At 39.5% G+C, this 18,683-nt stretch overlaps 2 protein-coding genes across 3 annotated transcripts in view; one reads left to right on the forward strand and one right to left on the reverse strand.

Moving 5' to 3' along the window:
* NT5DC3 (5'-nucleotidase domain containing 3) overlaps nucleotides 1-4,141 on the reverse strand; it is a 45,666-nt gene extending 41,525 nt beyond the window's left edge. The window contains exon 1 of the mRNA XM_083700505.1: nucleotides 4,080-4,141. The gene's annotated coding sequence lies outside the window, so the exon portion shown is untranslated. The remainder of the gene's footprint in view (nucleotides 1-4,079) is intronic.
* A 1,416-nt stretch (nucleotides 4,142-5,557) lies between these two features.
* On the forward strand, nucleotides 5,558-17,947 carry HSP90B1 (heat shock protein 90 beta family member 1). 2 transcript variants are annotated; one of them, XM_083700207.1, is made up of 18 exons: nucleotides 5,558-5,954; nucleotides 7,150-7,249; nucleotides 8,346-8,487; nucleotides 8,574-8,690; nucleotides 9,083-9,414; nucleotides 11,378-11,489; nucleotides 12,085-12,198; nucleotides 12,928-13,044; nucleotides 13,325-13,462; nucleotides 13,606-13,683; nucleotides 13,774-13,839; nucleotides 14,431-14,700; nucleotides 14,903-15,148; nucleotides 15,234-15,370; nucleotides 16,024-16,102; nucleotides 16,322-16,477; nucleotides 17,077-17,175; nucleotides 17,672-17,947. In XM_083700207.1, exons 1-18 carry the CDS (start codon nucleotides 5,906-5,908, stop codon nucleotides 17,699-17,701), a joined length of 2,382 nt encoding a protein of 793 aa, XP_083556333.1. In that variant the 5' UTR covers nucleotides 5,558-5,905; the 3' UTR covers nucleotides 17,702-17,947. The 2 variants fall into 2 exon arrangements, 1 of the variants encoding a protein (XP_083556333.1); XR_014555579.1 differs by lacking the exons at nucleotides 16,322-16,477; nucleotides 17,077-17,175; nucleotides 17,672-17,947 and having other exon boundaries at nucleotides 5,700-5,954; nucleotides 15,234-15,547; nucleotides 15,591-16,102.
* Nucleotides 17,948-18,683: the final 736 nt, after the last annotated feature.

The raw sequence follows: 18,683 nt of genomic DNA on the forward strand, positions 1-18,683 counted from the left end.
CATAAAAAAAAGACCACCACAGCCAACCACAAATGAATAACCACACCCTAGGCCAACCCCAACCTCTCACACCACCAAAGGAACACAAGTGAGCAGCAAAGAACCTGCACAAGCAACGCTGACACCGAACCCTACATATAGTAAGTGAAATAGAAACATTGCCACCTGACCCCACTCTCACCCATCTCTCCCCCCCTCCACCTCTTTCCCCCTTTTCTTCCTAATGTCTCAACAAATGAAAATGATTTGTAAAAATGTTACATGGGGGAAAAACACGAGAGAGAGACATTGCACACTTTTGTAAATCAACAAAATCTTTAATTTTTTTTTTAAGAGGGGTGCAGTTTCCCACAACAGAAGGACAGAAAGGAGAACGGATTGCACAGAAGGGATGTGAGAACCAGTGTGGTGCAATACTTAAAAGAGTATTTTTTAAAGGGAATAGGATTCCTCGCAAGAAAAGGGAAAAGTTGACAGCTATGGTCAAAAATCATGGTGTGTTCCTACAGCAAGTTTTCTTAACAATTGTGTAAGAGTGTTATGCAGTAAAAGCTACATTAGCAACATTTTTTTGCATATTTTCCAAATAATTTTATAACCATAAAGTAAATGTAAAGGGACCCCTGACTGTTAGGTCCAGTTGCAGACGACTCTGGGGTTGTAGCGCTCATCTCGCTTTACTGGCCAAGGGAGCCGGTGTACAGCTTCCGGGTCATGTGGTCAGCATGACTATGCCGCTTCTGGCCGGAGCGGTACCTATTTATCTACTTGCACTGCATGCTTTCGAACTGCTAGGTGGGCAGGAGCTGGGACCGAACAACGGGAGCTCACCCCGTCCTGGGGATTCAAACCACCGACCTTCTGATCGGCAAGCCCTAGGCTCTGTGGTTTAACCCACAGCGCCATAGGTACTCAAAAATACTTCATTTTTTCCCAGGGAAAAACAAACGCGTATTCCACTAGGGTGTGCTGTGACCCAGTGAATGTTTTCAAGTTAGTATAGTGAACTACCGTAAATATCCTGGAGTTTCTTTGGCAATATCAGCTATTATCTTTCCTAAAACAAACAAAGGTAACTTTAAATCAGCTTCTATATGGGCCCTCAAGTTAAAGAGGAGAAACTGTGATGGGACTGGCTTTACCATGAATTAATTATATACAGACTTTTTTCTTTTTGCATATTCACATAACAAGAAATCTCCCTTTGAAACTGCTGTTTGTGGCAGGAGATAGAGAGGGGGAGCGGGTAATACCTGATAAGATAGAAAGGTTGAGCCCTGTCATGTCCCTGCAAAGGGAGAGAAAAAACGCAAAGAAAAGCTTGTTCCTGGCCTGTGCAAGTCTTATTGGTGCATTTGACAACTTTGCTGCTACAATTGTTTTATATGTTTTAAATTTGGGGCGTGCCTGTTTTTTTGTTGTTTTAATGAGGAAAGGGTGATCCGTCTGGGAGGAGAGGAGATGAGGAGAGCAGGGATTCCCAGTCACAGTGGCTCAGATTAACAGGAATGAACTATGAAGGGATAGATGAGTAGGACAAATCTAGGTTGCTTACCTGCAATGTATGGGACTGCAACCCTAGCCCAATAATCTGATAATGTCAGGCTGCATACATACTATACAGTATCTTTAAAGCACATGCAAAGCACATTCTTTCCCTCAAAGAATTCTGGGTACTGTAGTTTGAGGGTTGCTGGGAATTGTAACCCTGTGAGGGGTAAACTCCAGTGCTCAGAATTATTTGAGGGAAATAATGTATTTTGAATGTGTTTAAAATGTATAGTGTATACTGTACAGAGTATTAGTATTGTAATTGAAATAGTGAACTATTTTCACCTGCACATAATATTTATTTGCATAAAGCACATGGCCCAAATATGCATTTGGGAATCCACTTCTTGTTTTTGTTTACTGTACTGTATCTGAAGAACCCTTAAGTGACTTGATCTTTACTTAAAAGAGTTAGTTTATAAAACATTATGGTATCCAGTGTTTTTTAGCTTCTGTCACTCCAGTAAATAATTAATAAGCAGCGTAAATGAGAGAAAACTTCTGTTTACAAATGTTCAATGGAGAAAAACAATAGAGAAGATATATAGCAGATAAGGAAAGCCACCTTGAAAATGAATGAGATACACAATGCTGTGTCAGTTTTTCTGGGTGACAAATTGTGTAACTTTCAAGTTACTTCCATGTATATGAAGCTGGAAGCACGTGTTGTATCATTTATTCTAAGACTATGACATTAATTTTTGGAATCCGTGAGACACTTGCTGGTACAATTTGTGAACTTCCTTTTTTAATGGGACACCAAATGCTTTTAATAAGTCATATCAGTACTTGGTATATATACTGTTGTACAGGCACTTCATTAAACGGAACATCAAAAGGCAAATAATTATATATATATCATTTATCATTTATATATTTCATATATATATATATATATATATATGCATTTACCAGGCCAACATGTTCTGTGAAAACTAAGGGTTGGTTCACATTGCAGTTCAGGATCCAGTATTTGTATTCTACACACACACAAAATCAATTAATCATTTGCAATTAAACACTTAAGACAATTCCCACTTTTCAGATATCTCTAGTGAAGGCAAATTGTGGGCCTTGAGGTTCAGTAGCCCAGACCTATAAACACGGGAGGCAAATCTGGACAGAAAGGCAATATATATCTAAGTCACACTCAGTACAGTATATTGCTTCAGTTCATTGATTTAAATGGGCCTACTCTGAGTTTGATTAACATTGCATATCACACTTTTTAAGTGTCTTGTGGCAATAGTTATGTCCTATTTTATATGTTGCTGTAACAACCTTACTCTGGTAGCTAAAACCTCAAGTGTCAGAATATAGGGCTGTAGTTCTGAGACTGTGGTTTACTAGTTGTGTGAAGAAGCAAGCAGGTGTTTTTGTTGTTGGAGGTTCCTCTAGTGGTTAACTGGAACATGTCTAAATAGTGATAAAACACACTACATAATTTGGCGGTAGAACACATACTTTGCATGCACAAGGTCCCAGGTTCAGTTCCTGGCATGTCTGGGTAAAGTAATTTTGAGTAGCAAGACTGAAAATTCCAGAAGGAAAGGGAAGATCCCTGCCAAGGATCCTAGTGACCTGCTGATCATCTTGAATAGACAACAGTGGTCTAGATAGAACTTTTGGCAGCTTTAAATAGCAGGAATGAAAGAAGCTTCTCAAACACTGTGTGCTATCAGTGGTGCTAATGAGCTTGGCTGCAGGTTAGGAGGGCAATATGTGCAAGCTGAAACTATGGAATGGAATAAAACTTTGGTCAAGACTGAGACTCTGGCTCTTAATGGAAATAGCCCTGGATGCCTGTCTTAAGCTAGGGGTAGATACATTTTTCTGGAGTGTACGAGAAGCAGAAATGCTGACAGTGCCTTAGTCACACTAAGACAATGCACTAGTGTGAAAGAGGCAGAATACGTTTTGCTCCATGAGGCACTGGGTGACGACCTTGAGACTCTCTATACCCTGATAAGACTTGTATCATGATAACTCCTAAAACAATGGAAAACTGTTTGTGCAGGTCACCTTCTATTCACCAATACAGAAACAAGTTTTGTTGTGAGCGAGGGTAGAGTGGGGTGGGGTATTAAAATGGAATCAGGAAAAGGTTTCTAGGATGTTGGGGAACAGAGAGACGTGACAGTTTCTTTTCTGAACTTCACCTTGACTTCATCTCTTTTATACTCAAGCAGCTTTTTCTAATATCTTTTTGTGCTGCAACTTATCTCTTCACTTTGCTTTTAGATTTAATTATTGCTACCTGTAATAATTTTACACTGGGCTGCTTTCTTCTCTTCTGAGTTTTCCAGATACTTTTTGTATAGCTCTTGCTATCTTAGGTTCAGGCTTTCTATTTTTAAATGTTTTTATTTAATTTTTACCTAGGCTCAGTTTCTGTTTGGATTTTTCCAGGATCCCAAATCCTGGATACCAGATTGATTAAATCAAAACAACATCTAACCATTCCTAAAACAAATATATTTATTTCATTATTTTAAGGAGAACACTTAATGAATACTTTTAATACATACCTGCAAATAGTAAAAACCAGTTTGTAAATTAACAGAGTCAGCAAACCTGTCCATGCCGTTCTTGGTCAGATCAGAAGTCAGCCCAACCAGAAATACTACATACTGAGCATGCTCCAACAAGTAGCTCTAGGGGAAAAAGGCTAATTGCCAGATCTTCAGCTGTTAAAAGCGATACGCTTCTGCTCAGTGCTACTAAATTCAGGCAACTGCAACAAAACTTAAATGTTAATAAATAAAACAAATACTATAAAGCCGCTGCAAACTTCAGCTTTCTCCTCCCATGGACACCAAGTCCAACAGTGTAGCCTCTGCAACTTCTCATTGCTTAGAAGTGTGGAGTGCACAACAGTTGCGCACTCTTGTGCACCAAAAAAATACTAATACAATCAATCTTTGAATGGGGCTGTACTATTTCACAGTGCAGGTAGTGTCTCACAGGATAGGAATTGTTCTCCCTCATACCACACAAATAAAAACGAAATCCCTCCACATGGAAAACTAGATGGTTGGGAGAAAGGTTCTAACCTAGCCTTCTCCTCCTTGTGGAAGTTTTCTATCTGTAGGAGTATTTTTACATGGAATACATTAAGTTCAGCATTGTGTACAGTGACTCTCTCCAGGGCTTCAGGCAGAAGACTATTCCCAGCCCTCCCTGTAGATGCCAGGGAGTGAATCAGAGACCCTCAGCATTCTTCTTTTGGTGAGGTTCCCTCGCAGTACTGGTGATAAAGTTTGTGAAACTTAAGGAAATCTTTACAGTGGTTTGTCCTAATGCGTGAATCAAATTAAAGCTGTTTCAAATTAAAAGTCAGCGGTCCGCCTACTGAGGTGTCCCACGCCTTTAAGAAACTCAAAAAGTCATGCCTAGTCAATGTATTTTCTTTAAAGGACTACAACTCCCACAGGGCAATGTAAGAGGGCGGTCCCAGCATGCAAAGCAGGAATGAGGTAAGCAAGAACACCAATCGTGGGCCTGCACCTACACAGCGACCCTATGGAGCATTGCAAGATGGGACCATCCTTGCAGACTTTATTTTAGACCTTTTTTTACAACAACTTTTTACTTTTTTACAACTAGCTCTAAAAATACATTTCTGAGAGGAAAACTGATGCTGAAGGACAGCCGTCCTGTTAATTCATTCCCGATTATCTACTTTAATTACGTTTGACGTGAGGCGTAGGAAAGCGGAAGTGAAAGTTGTCATAGTAACGTGTAGTTTTGTCCAACCTGCCCCGGAAGTACATGGTCGGGTCCCTAAAACGTGCATCTGTACATTTTTTAAAAGAAAAAAAGAATACGTCATATCTCATGCTTAGTTGTCAGGGATACAACCAGAGAGAAGAAAGCCGGCAAATAAACTTTTAAAAAACATAATTTGAAAAACCAGACAGTAACTAAGGCCTGCTGCTCCCGCCCTTGACACCCATTGGCTCATCAGCATAGCAACAGCCAATCGCACCCAGCCACGCTCCGGCGCCGGGAACCCTCACCTGGAAGGCTCCGATTGGCAGGGGGCGAACACCGCCCCTCCCCTCCAACTTTCCTACTGGCTGCGTGTTTGGCGTGGTGCGCTGCCATTGGCCAGTGCGAGGGAACTCTTTCCCCCCACCTCGCGGCGTTTGCTGGTGATAAGCCTGAGAGGAGGGAGGCGGGTTGACGTTGATTAGTCGCTTTGGCCGTCCAAGGGGCGCGAGTGGAAGGAAGCCTCTCAGCGAGGGGGAGGGCTTTTAATTCCTGTCCCTCGACGGTTCCCGGTCCCTTTCCTTGTGGGAGCGCGTGGGAAGCAGGTGTGCCGCCGTAGCCGCGCCAGGGTAGCACCGCTGCGATGAAGCCGCTTTGGGGTCTCGGCCTCCTCTGCGTTCTCCTCCTGGCCGGTGAGCGACGGTGGGGGGTGGAGGCGTTTCTGGAAGGTTCGGCGGGTGGGCGAGCGGGACCGTTGAGGGCGCGACCTCCCCTCAGCCGCCCTGTGCTTGGGCTTACTCTATTTACCTCAGGACATAAGTTTTGTGTTTTTTGGGGGGGGACGGACGTCTTCGTTCCATACTCCCCCCCCCCCCCGTGAGGAGGAAGGTACTTAAATTGTGGGCGGCGGTGGGGGAGAGAGTTCGTGTGTATAACGGTCCTCCCTCAAGGAGGCTTAACTTTCTGAGGATGTCCTGCTCAATCTTAAGGCCCAACGCCCGGCAGCCAGTCCCGAGTGGCGCTTTAACTTCTGAGGAAACGGGTGTGCGAAAAGTGTGTGGCATTTACTTGGCTGTTGGAAGATCCGTTGTCACAGAGCTTGTTAATTCAGTCTCTGTATATCAAAAGGGGATTTGGGTGCGGGGGGGGGGGGAAGGGTTGAAATAATTTTTAATGACGATTAGGGGAGAGGCGAAGTCCCCCCCCCCCTTAAGTATTCATTACGAACACTTCGATATCTGCCCTAGCAGGAGACCTTTGTGGTGGGTTGTCATTCTTCATTGTGGGTGAAGAATGAAGCAAAAGTGGTCCGCAGGAGGACTGTAATTCTAACTTAGTTTCCTAATAGACAGCGTTGGACTGGGGCATTGGATGGGGATAGCAGCCATGTTTGTCGCTTCCCAGCACGTTTGTCCTACTATGCTAACTAAGCAAGAAGGGCTGAGCAGAGAGATGACTTCACTGTTCTCTCTTGGGACCATCATTTGCTGCCTGCTTGCGCAGCAGCTTCTCTTTACCATCCATCAGAAATTTGACAGAACTTTTTAGCTGGTCCGTGGTGCTGCCCCTTTTAGTTGGCTCTTTTGGCCAATCACACCTAATGCTGGGAGGTGGCTTGAGATTGCTTCATCAGCTTTGCTTTTTCATTCAAAATGGTTTTCACTTCCCATATACCCTGCTATGCATTTATTTGAGAGAGACTCCACATCGATGGTGCAACAAATATATGGAGCGGTGCAAGCCTGTATCATACAAGGAATGGAGGGCTTGGTGGGCCCCACTTCCTACTTGAACCTAAGATGTTTCCCTGTTTCTGGTGTACAGATCAGCAAGTTTCCTTTGAGCGACTGATTTGATACTAATGTGTTCAAATTATTCATTTTGCAGCCTCAGTCCAAGCTGATGAGGTAGATGTAGATGGCACAGTGGAAGATGACCTTGGTAAAAGCAGGGAAGGATCTCGAACCGATGATGAAGTTGTTCAGAGGTTTGTTTTAAAATTAATTCTTTCAACACTTTCCCCTCAGATTGCTTAAATGAAACAAACCTTCAAATAGAGGTAGTTGGGATTGCGGTGCAAATTTAATACCTTGTTTAAAAATGATTGACTTCATGAGGTTGCACACTTGACATACTTGTGGAATGTTTGCCAGCTTCTTAACTGGCAAATTGGAAAAATGCGACCTTATCAAACACAAAGTAACTTGCACAAAGTGTTCTAGGTCATAATCTAATTGTGAGTACTGGTGCTTTGTTAAATAAACTATTGTTAAAATGAAGTCTTAATCCAATAGGCATATTTACTTTTCCAAAAGAGGACTAGTGTGCCTAAGACATTGAATGCTTATTTAACACTGACTCGCTTGCAGTGAAAACTGCAATTGCATAAAACAAGAAGCAACGGTTTCCATTGTGTTGGTATTTTGGGACTTTGCAACCTAGAGATGTCATGAACATGCAAAATCAGAAAACTACCTTGGAAAATAGACAGCAACGAAAATAGAAACTCATAATACATGAGTGGTGGGGGGGATAAACCTGTCAAGTGCTGTTTCTGTAGCATTTGGCATGTGTATGGCCACAGGAGACATCATCTTTTACAAGCTGCTTGGCTTTGTTGTGAGAAGAGGAGGAGTTTGGATTTGATATCCCACTTTATCACTACTACCCAAAGGAGTCTCAAAGCGGCTAACATTTTCCTTTTCCTTCCTCCCCCACAACAAACACTCTGTGAGGTGAGTGAGGCTGAGAGACTTCAAAGAAGTATGACTTGCCCAAGGTCACCCAGCAGCTGCATATGGAGGAGCAGAGACGTGAACCCGGTTCACCAGATTACGAGTCTACTGCTCTTAACCACTACACCACACTGGATCAATTGAGACCAATTGATCATGTCAGGAAACTTGGTGACATTTAATTATGTCCTTCTGCTTGCACAGATTGACTGGGCCATCTGGTTCGCCTGTGTATTGGAGGCATTCTAATTGCATCAAGGAACATACATTTATGTTTGCAGAAAAATCAGTTTACTGCTACTTGGAGAAAAAAAGTCTTAATGGATAACCTGGTATTTCTATCTACAGGGAAGAGGAGTCTATTCAGTTAGATGGTTTAAATGCATCCCAAATAAAGCAAATTAGAGAGAAGTCAGAAAAGTTTGCATTCCAAGCTGAAGTAAACAGAATGATGAAACTTATTATCAACTCTCTTTACAAAAATAAAGAGGTAAGCTATATATATAATATGAGACAGAGTTTATATAAATTTTTGTATGTATGTACCTGACTGGGTTTTTTTTAATTTCACTCCAGATCTTCTTGAGGGAATTGATTTCAAATGCATCTGATGCTCTAGACAAAATACGACTGCTTTCACTAACTGATGAAAAAGCTCTTCTTGGTAATGAAGAACTCACAATAAAAATCAAGGTAAGATGCCACTTTGATTCCTTCAGCAGTTTTGGAGGGTGTGTGTTACTATTAAAAATAATTTTAAGCTACCTTTTGAGAATATATTTTAAAACAGGTGGGAAACCTGTAGTCCTCCAGATACTGTTGGATTCCCACTCCCACCAGCATGACCTGTGGTCAAGGATGGTGGGAACTGTAGTCCAGCAACACCTGGTGGGGTATGAATCCATAAATTAGGAAGTGACATCATGCTATTTTCTTACTGCATATAAAGGAAAAGACTGGCTGTAGGAAATATAATGTCCTGCACAGTCTTGCAGTGTAAACAGTTATAAAGTCATGCACATTGATGACCATTCAAACAGTGATATGTTAAACTGATAATCACTCAGACTGGGTTTGTTTTACAGTGTGATAAAGAGAAGAATATGCTTCATGTTACGGACACTGGCATTGGCATGACTAAAGAAGAACTAATAAAAAACCTGGGTACCATTGCCAAGTCTGGTACAAGTGAATTTCTAAGTAAGATAACTGAGATGCAGGAAGAGAACCAGTCAACTTCTGAGTTGATTGGTCAGTTTGGTGTTGGCTTCTACTCAGCTTTCCTTGTGGCAGACAGGGTTATTGTCACATCAAAGCACAACAATGACACCCAACACATCTGGGAATCTGACTCAAATGAATTCTCTGTAATTGATGATCCTCGAGGAAACAGCTTGGGACGAGGCACTACTATAACGTAAGTGTTGCAAGTACTTTCACTCATGGGTGGAAGAAAGTATAGATGTTTGACTTCTGTTGCACCAGATTCTAAAAGATAAGGCTGAAGGCATTCTCGGCTTCAGGCTGCCTAGGATTAGGATTGAGGTCCCTTCACTGGGATGATCTCTAGTGGGATTGGCTTCTATAGGTCATTGGTGTTGTACCTGTTATGTGTTGGGAAAAGCAAGAACTTCAGATGTCTACTTTTTGATCTTTTTGCTAACAAGTTGCAGAACTCTGTACTGTTACAACATGTGGCTTGTTTTGAAAGTAGTGCATAGTGTTTCCCAAGTATAATATGCTGTAGCATCTGCAGCATAAACCTCTAATTATACTGTGCTGCTAGAGAACAGAAAAGCATTTCGTTATTGGTCTATTGAAATAATGTGCAGTGCTTAAATTTATTTTGTAATGTAAATTTATTTAAAGAATAGCTTGGTTAATATTAATTTGATTGATTAATGCTGATAGCCAGCATGTAAAAATCTTACGATCTGTTATTTATTACTTTAGGTATTTCTTTGTACAGTGAAAATAATGCAAACTTTAGTTGTAAAATAATGGTTTAGTTACCGAATTTTGCATCCTTTAGGATATATTTGAAGTTGCAGTGCAAAAATTGATTTTAATCAATTATGTGTTCATCCTATGTAACAATGGGTAACAGTTGGCTTTGGGGCTAGATGCCTAGCATCTGTAATCAATGTTGCATATAAAGCTAAAACATTTGGGGTAAGGTACAGACATTTTCTTTTTTCTAAGTGTCTTATCATTAAAATCATTGAGAAGAAGTCATTAGAATTGCCTAGAAAGTAACTTTGTAGCTGATCGTATTTTCTCAGATGTAGAGTCATATTAAAACTGAGTCTGTATACAAAGCTTCAAGTTTTTCTGCTTAGAATTCTTGTTGGTTGCATGGTACCAAAAATAGGTCCATCTAAAACTTAATTTTAACAGTGTGGCTTAATACTTGCTTCAGCCTTGGTTAGAATCTCTAAAAGGTAAAAGTAGTCCAAACTTAATTTAATAATGGCCCATGTGGATTGGAGAGATTGAGATAAATGACAAAAACATCTTTTTGCACAAGTTCCTGCAAGGGCTGTGTAATATCTAATCTGTTCCTTATGCAGCTTGGTGTATTTCTTGAATCTCCCAACAAAAAGCCACAGTTGCAACTTGTGATAAGGAAGGGAGCATTCTAGAGAAAAAGGGCCTTATTGTGATGAAAATATTGGTGCCAAAACCTACTTGGTGATCTAAGGACATTCTATCCTCCCTCAAGAGGTGGCCAACTTTTTGCCTCTTTCACAGGGAAAGGAAGAATTTCTAATTTTTTATTGAGAGCAAAGATTTGCCATTTATCTTCATAGTTCACAACTGTCTCACAACTGTAACATTTAATGTACACGCATATAACTGCCATGTCCTGAAATTTCTTAGAAAATTATTCCCTTCGCTCGCTTCCCTGCCCATGGCAATTTGCTGAAAATCAGATTCTGCTAAATTATCAGAACAGCCTTATGAACGATAAGTGATCAGATTTAAAAGTTGCTGAACTTCTCTAGCAATGGAACTCCTAGAAGCCTATTACTCCTAGAACATGCTCATTAGCAAAAGCTAATGTAATTGTTATATCTAGTGCAAATTAGCATTAGAGAGGTTGCTAATACTCAAATCAGGTAAAATTGTTTTTGAAAAGAGAAATGTGTAATTATTTGGAGTATCCAGACAGAGCTGCCAACATGCTGGTAGCACGTACCAGTTGTATTTTACATAGTAAAAGAGCTGGTCTGGTAATTTTTTATTGGTGTTCCAGTTCAGATAACTTAGTTTAGAAGCTTGTAGGTAAAGTAGTTCAGTTTTTAAATGAAAAGCAAATTGATGTAAAATATGTTGCTTTGAACTAAATGTAACAATGCATTTTTCCTTTTATTTCTCAGTCTTGTTCTGAAGGAAGAAGCTTCAGACTATCTTGAGCTGGATACAGTTAAAAACTTGGTCAGGAAATATTCACAGTTCATAAACTTCCCTATATATGTGTGGAGTAGCAAGGTAAACTTTTTAAAATATTGCTGACTTGTGTAAAATACTAAGAACATAAGTTATATAAAAGTTTAAAGATTGTTTGTGGAAACAAAGCTTTAAGTGTTGCTATTATCTATGATAAACCAGTTTAACATGAGCAATAGATCCCAACTGAGCAAATGAGACTACCAAGCAAGATAATTTCGTTTCTCTGTCTCCATTGTAATTGATGTTGAAATGTGCTCCCATAGCCAGAGGGCTTCTTATTGGATCAGTTCATACAGTAGTATCTACAAGGCACTTTTTAACCCTAAGCTGTTAAGGATGCCTCTGTTTTACTGGACTCAAAAAGCTGAAACACGATTAACTTTCAATATTGTGGCTGCTAGACAATTGGAAACTTAAGACTTAGTCATAATACACTTAAGAATTACATGTAGTAGTGAGTAGTATGGTTCAGCATGTGGTTCTTCTGCTGGATATCTGTAGAATACTTATTTGCTAAAGTTCAGTTCTCACTTTTCAGTGCTCGTGATGGATTTTACACCCTTAGCAAATATTCCCCTATTTAATTAAACATTTCTCACCAAATATGTGAATGCAACATTAACTATTTCTGCAGACTGAAACTGTAGAAGAGCCTCTTGAGGAAGAAGAAATGAAGGAGAAAGAGGAAACAGATGAAGAAGCTGCAGTGGAGGAAGAAGAGGAAGACAAAAAGCCAAAAACTAAGATGGTAATAGTTCTTCATGTTATATATACCTTTAATGTTAAAACAACTGCCAACTGGAATTGGCTGAGTTAGTAAGGTTATCCAAACAAGATGTGTATACATAGGTTTAGGGTTGCATATCTCCAGATGAAAAATCTATTTGCTACAATTTTTGGAGAGTGGTTTCAGAACATTTGAAATAAAATCAGATGCCTATTGGTTTTTAACTCTCAAAGTGCTTCCCCTTTAGCCAAATTGTCACTAGCCTCCCACTAGATGGGTGTACACAAAGGTTTGAAGAAGTACCTTTTTATTTTTTGGAAGAACATGAGTTGCATGGGTGGTGACCCCAAAACAGTCCCATGAAGCCTGGGCATCCTCGGTGTTTAGAGAATGTTGGGGATAGGGTAAAATCCTGAACAGTAGCATTCTACTCTGCAGCATTTTGTTTCAGGTCCCACATAGTTTTCTGATTATTTGGCCCAATAATACAAATAGCATAGACAGAGGCAAGTACATCTATAGTTAGAGTGATACTGATTGATGTCAACAGTCTCAACACTTTGTCCTCTTTTTTTCTTGTAATTTCCAAATTCATAAATTACTGACATGACAGGAAAAGCAACTATTATGTTTGTGTGATGCATATTTAGTTGAGTACCATGCCAGCTAGAGTGTAGACAGCTGCCACCATTTAACTTACATGACATGTAAAAACTTGAGTTCTGCAAATAATGCTAAAATACTTTACAGGTTGAAAAAACTGTATGGGATTGGGAGCTTATGAATGACATCAAGCCCATTTGGCAGAGACCATCTAAAGAAGTTGAAGAAGATGAATACAAGGCTTTCTACAAATCATTTTCTAAGGTGTGCTTGCTTTAGCATATTGGGATAAAAAAATTAAACTGCAGTGTTAAATGTCAAAACTTGCTTTGATGGGGTTGGGGGCATGAGTAAATGTGATTGGATGAAATTGGTACGCTGATTTTCAAGGCATGTGTCTAGAGCTTAGTAAGATAACCATGAAAGTACTTATAATAGTTGCCGTGCTGTGGTCTCAACTTGCTGCCGGTATGAGGTACACTTTAAAAAAACTAGATTCTGACTTGAATCAAGAAAGCACCAACTCTGTGTAACTTTATTGCAGGAGACTGATGAACCCATGGCTTACATTCACTTTACTGCTGAGGGAGAGGTGACATTCAAGTCCATTTTGTTTGTTCCGACAACTGCTCCACGTGGCTTATTTGATGAATATGGATCCAAAAAGAGTGATTTTATAAAGGTAAAAATGTTGTCAATTTCTTCCTAGAATCCTAGAATTGTAGAGTTGGAATGCAGGAATCTCAAGATGCAGTCCCCTGTGCAAGCAGTTTTATTGCTTCCTAAAAAGAAGAAACGGTCATTAATAACTTTGTTGTCTTACAGCTGTATGTCCGGAGAGTTTTCATCACAGATGACTTCCATGATATGATGCCCAAGTACCTTAACTTCGTCAAGGGTGTTGTAAGTGTCTTCAGAAATAACGTGCAGTGATAACTTTCAACTCCAATTTTACTGCTAAGCCTCTCTATAAAATGTTCTTTTTAATTGCAGGTAGATTCAGATGATCTTCCTCTAAATGTATCTCGTGAGACTCTCCAGCAACACAAACTGCTAAAGGTATGTCATTTACAGCAATAGCTTTCAGGGGATGTCTTAATGTAGCTTAAGAGCATGAGTTGTAGAACTTAAAAGTATCTAAACCATGGGTAGGCAAACTAAGGCCCGGGGGCTGGATCCAACCCAATTGCCTTCTAAATCTGGCCCATGCTGGTCCGGGAATCAGCATGTTTTTACATGAGTAGAATGTGTGCTTTTATTTAAAATGCATCTCTGGGTTGTTTGTAGGGCATAGGAATTCATTCACCCCCCCCCCAAAATAGTCTGGCCCCCCCACAAGGTCTGAGGGACGGTGGACCGGCCCCCTGCTAAAAAAGTTTGTTGACCCCTGATATAAACAATTGGTTTGACTCTGAAGATCTCCCTTTTGTCTAGAGGCAGAGCTAGAGTTTTCTCCTTTATTCAAGGGTTAAGCCATAATCAACAGGCAGATGGGTGTGTATTAGCAAAAAACAGGAGGGTTGACTTTAATAGGAATATTTAATAAGAATGCATCATAATGCATCTTGACACAACAACTTGCAGAGTTTCAAAACTCCTAATGTTCTTGAAAGCTGTCATATGCAAGTGTCCTTTTTCAATCATTTTTAGGTTATCAGGAAGAAACTTGTCCGCAAAACACTTGATATGATTAAAAAGATTGCTGACGAAAAATACAATGAAACGTTCTGGAAAGAATTTGGAACAAACATCAAACTTGGAGTGATTGAGGATCATTCAAATCGCACTCGTCTAGCAAAATTGCTTCGCTTCCAAACTTCTCACCATGAGTCTGAATTGACTAGTCTAGACCAATATGTAGAAAGAATGAAGGAGAAACAGGATAAAATCTATTTCATGGCTGGATCAAGCAGAAAGGAGGTCAGTTATTTTTCATCATTGAATCCTACTGTGATTGTAACTTCCATTGCAGAAAGATGTTGCTATAGCTCTAGAAAAGTAAGACTAATGCCTTATTCAGGCTGGATAAATGTATGCTAGTAGTGAAAGTATACCTCATTCAGCATTTTGGATCTTGCAGTACTGTGTGCTTATACTAGTATTTTGTACACCTGCTTTGTAGGCTGAATCTTCACCATTTGTAGAACGACTTTTGAAAAAAGGCTATGAAGTAATCTATCTGACTGAGCCGGTAGATGAATATTGCATTCAGGCTCTCCCAGAGTTTGATAACAAAAGGTTCCAGAATGTAGCTAAAGAAGGCGTAAAGTTTGAGGAGAGTGAAAAATCGAAGGAAGCCCGTGAAGCTTTAGAAAAAGAATATGAACCCCTTCTAAACTGGATGAAAGATAAAGCTCTGAAGGATAAGGTATGTACATACTAAGGAAACTCATACTCTTCTACTGATGCATTTCTGTGCTACGTTTGAACTCACAACAATATTTCTTTTTCAGATTGAAAAAGCAGTGTTGTCTCAACGATTAACTCAGTCTCCATGTGCTCTTGTGGCTAGTCAGTATGGATGGTCTGGCAATATGGAAAGAATTATGAAGGCTCAGGCTTACCAGACAGGCAAAGACATTTCTACAAAGTAAGTATTTAGAATTTTTCCTAAGTGTTTTCTAGTTAAAGAATTTATAAGTCAAACATAACATCTGCCAGTAGTCTTCTGGATAAAGCACTCCCACCTAGAACTTGTAGGCTATATTACCTGGCTGATCATAAAGCTGTCTTGCTGTTACCCCAGCTTCAAGGTCTCATAGGCCTTGTAGCGTAGAACTCAAGTCACTTACTTGCTAGCTGAGAGGGAGATTTTAGCATTGCAACTGGAAACTATCCCATAAGCAATGTAAATGCAAATAGTCAGTATTTCAAAAATGCCTTCTGGAACATTTCATATTAAACATTTTGCAGTTTGATATTGAGGCTCTGAAGCGAATTTTCTATGCAAGTTTGGTATGCATACCAACACTGTGGCAGTTTCTTACACTTAGACTGTAATCCTAGGCACAGTCATCTGAGTGAAAACCATTGAAGGTGGGACTTGCTTCTGAATAAACATACGGACAATTGCACTGCACAACACTTAGTCTTCCTACAAATTGCAATGTTGTCTTTGCCTAAGATTAAATTAACAACTCAAGGTTGCCTCTTTAAGTATCTTTACTGGTTAGCAAGTTTCTTTTTGAAAGTCTCATACGAAAGTACTGCATTTAGTTAACCTTAAATATTCTTTCTTCATAGTTACTATGCAAGCCAAAAGAAGACATTTGAAATAAACCCTAGGCATCCCCTCATAAAAGACATGCTCAGACGTATTCAGGTAAGAAAGTTCCAGGATTCTGGGCATCTGTATTGTCAGGTCCTGCTGGACCTACTTGAAATCTACCTTTTGAAGCTGTATTAAAGTAACTTGTTACTTCTACCTGTAACAAAATACCAAATGCTGTGTAACTCATGCTGCAGCCTATTTGGCTACATGGATGACAGCCCAGTGACCACAAGCTCATTTTGTTGTGCTAATTTTTTGCTTCTTTCTCAGGAAAATGAAGAAGATCAAACAGTTGCTGATCTTGCTGTGGTTTTATTTGAGACTGCTACCCTAAGATCAGGGTATCTGCTACCCGATACAAAGGAATATGGAGAAAGGGTAGAAAGAATGCTTCGTCTGAGCCTGAACATTGACCCAGAAGAAAAGGTTGGTTAAAATGTCAAGGCAATTGGCATAAGCCTTCAATTCAGTTTAATTGGCTCTTCATTCAAGAAACACAGTGGTATTCAGTACAGAATCGGAACATACTAATCTGGTCAAATGTTATAACAGAACTGTAACTAGCTATTACTTAAAAGCAAGGCTGAAAATGTCCTATTAGCTAGCTATTAGGCCACTTAGATAATTATAGAAAGGTAAGAATTAAGAAAACAGTTGTCTGAGCAGAAAAGGAACATAATTGAAATTAAGACTCAGCTGCTATACATCACATGAGGTAATCTGTGCATAGTTCATCTTATACCTACTTTGGTGTAAATTTAACTAGAGAGATACACTTTTGGGGAGAGGGAATGCTAGGACCCGAATTGGGAGCTTGTGCCCACGAGCCAGAGGTTCCCTATGCCAAATATCCAGTTTAACACACACACTTAAATTTAATACTACTTCCCCAAAATGAAATTCCATGCGCAATAATGTACCATGACTGCAGATGTACAGTCAAAATCACACTTGGTATTGATTGAAAGTATTTTGGCAGATTTTTGGTTGGTTTTTTGTTCACTAAATAAAATTACTTCTGAAAGGTGGAAGAAGAGCCAGAAGAACCAGAAGATGCTGCTGAAGAGGTAGAACAGGAAGAGGAAATAGAAGCTGATGAAGATGCTGAAGACAGTGAATCAAAGGTTAGTGCTATTGTGTGGGATGGTGCAAAACTTTACATAATTGAAAATGGAATTCTAATATGTATATTTCAAAAGGACATCACATTCCCTTTATCCAAATAATACAATCTTGTGTTTCTGGTTGATTAGAGCAGGCCTAACATAGAGGCAAACTGTTTGGACTTATTTAAAGTTGCTAATAATTGGAGTACTGTTTTTGCTCTGGCCCAGTGTGGTGTCCTAGATGTTATTGAATTCTACTTCCTATCAGTTCCAGCCAGTATGGCCAGTGGTCAGGAATGATGGAAGCTGGGAATCAATCGGTATCTGGAGTGCACCACATTGGCTATTCCTGCTCTAAAGCTGAGTAATGTAAACCTTGCAAATAGGAATAAAAATGGCATACTGCATAATAGCAGGCCTAGAAATAATGTTGAGACACTTGTCCATTCTTTTATAGGCAAGTGTTTGTGCCTTAAAGCATTTGACGTAAGTCTTTTCTTTGTCTCTCTTCCAGGAGCCCACAGATGTAAAGGATGAATTGTAAAATGCACTCTCACAAATAGTATCCTGTGTCTGGGATGAAGCAGGAATGTGAACTAAATTTGTTTTGTTTTGGTTTTTTTTCAATGTAAAATGTTGGGGGGAGGCTTAGGGTTATGGGCAGGAGAGAATTTTTTAAGTTGCATTTTTTAAACATTCCTCACAATGTAAATTTGTACTATTTAACTGACTACTTGGTGTAAAATCTTGTCATGTGTACAAAATTAAAATGTTCACACCATTTGCTGTATGGGGCAGCGGAGGTGCTTATTTACTTACCTTGAAATTAAGCAAAGTTAATCTCTTATTACAACAACCTTGTTGAAAGAGAAACAATGGAAGAAAAGTGGGAAAGGAAAACCTGCTAACCATTTTACAGGAGATGCTTAATAATCAGAACTGATAAAGGTATGGAGCACATCTGTGTTTTAGAAAGTGTACACTATTCAGAAGCCAGAACATAATTACTTAAAAATATAGGGGATTGGAAATAGGAATTGATGCTATTTTGTCAATTCTGCTATTACAACAGAAGTTATTCACAGCTATAATAGGCAGGTTCTAAATTACTTGTACTTCATCAAACAAGTAGAATGCCCAATTAATTTCCAGGTTCTGTATGTTTTTAAAAGAGGTCAAATTAAATTACTTCCCTGTTTTTGTATGAAAATAGTGGACCTCATTTATTAACAAGACCTGACTGGTTGCTGTTTCAGAACAAACAAACAAAAAACCTGAACACTCATTTCTTGCATAATTAAGATTTCTGTGAGTGATATGCAACAATGGGAACTTCGCAGATGGAAAATTGTGGTGCTGGAAGATGTAGCAAGGTGGAACTACAGCCTACACGATGCACTGTACCGAGGAGCTAGGCAGCAAAAAAAGTCACATGACAAGTTGAGCTTTGTATCAGTTGTCAATTCTGAATTCGTCCACAGGGTCTTATATATAGAATGTATGTCAATCTATAAGGTGGTAAATCC

The sequence above is a fragment of the Podarcis gaigeae genome, assembly GCF_964106915.1.
Source record: "Podarcis gaigeae genome assembly, chromosome: 10".
NCBI classification, from domain to species: Eukaryota; Metazoa; Chordata; class Lepidosauria; order Squamata; family Lacertidae; genus Podarcis; species Podarcis gaigeae.

Coding starts and splice junctions, on each gene's coding strand:
- HSP90B1 (XM_083700207.1), top strand. CDS start 5,906: ATGAAGCCGCTTTGGGGTCTCGGCCTCCTCTGCGTTCTCCTCCTGGCC. Junction 5,955..7,149: donor CTGCGTTCTCCTCCTGGCCG/GTGAGCGACGGT, acceptor TTCATTTTGCAG/CCTCAGTCCAAGCTGATGAG. Junction 11,490..12,084: donor TATATGTGTGGAGTAGCAAG/GTAAACTTTTTA, acceptor CTATTTCTGCAG/ACTGAAACTGTAGAAGAGCC.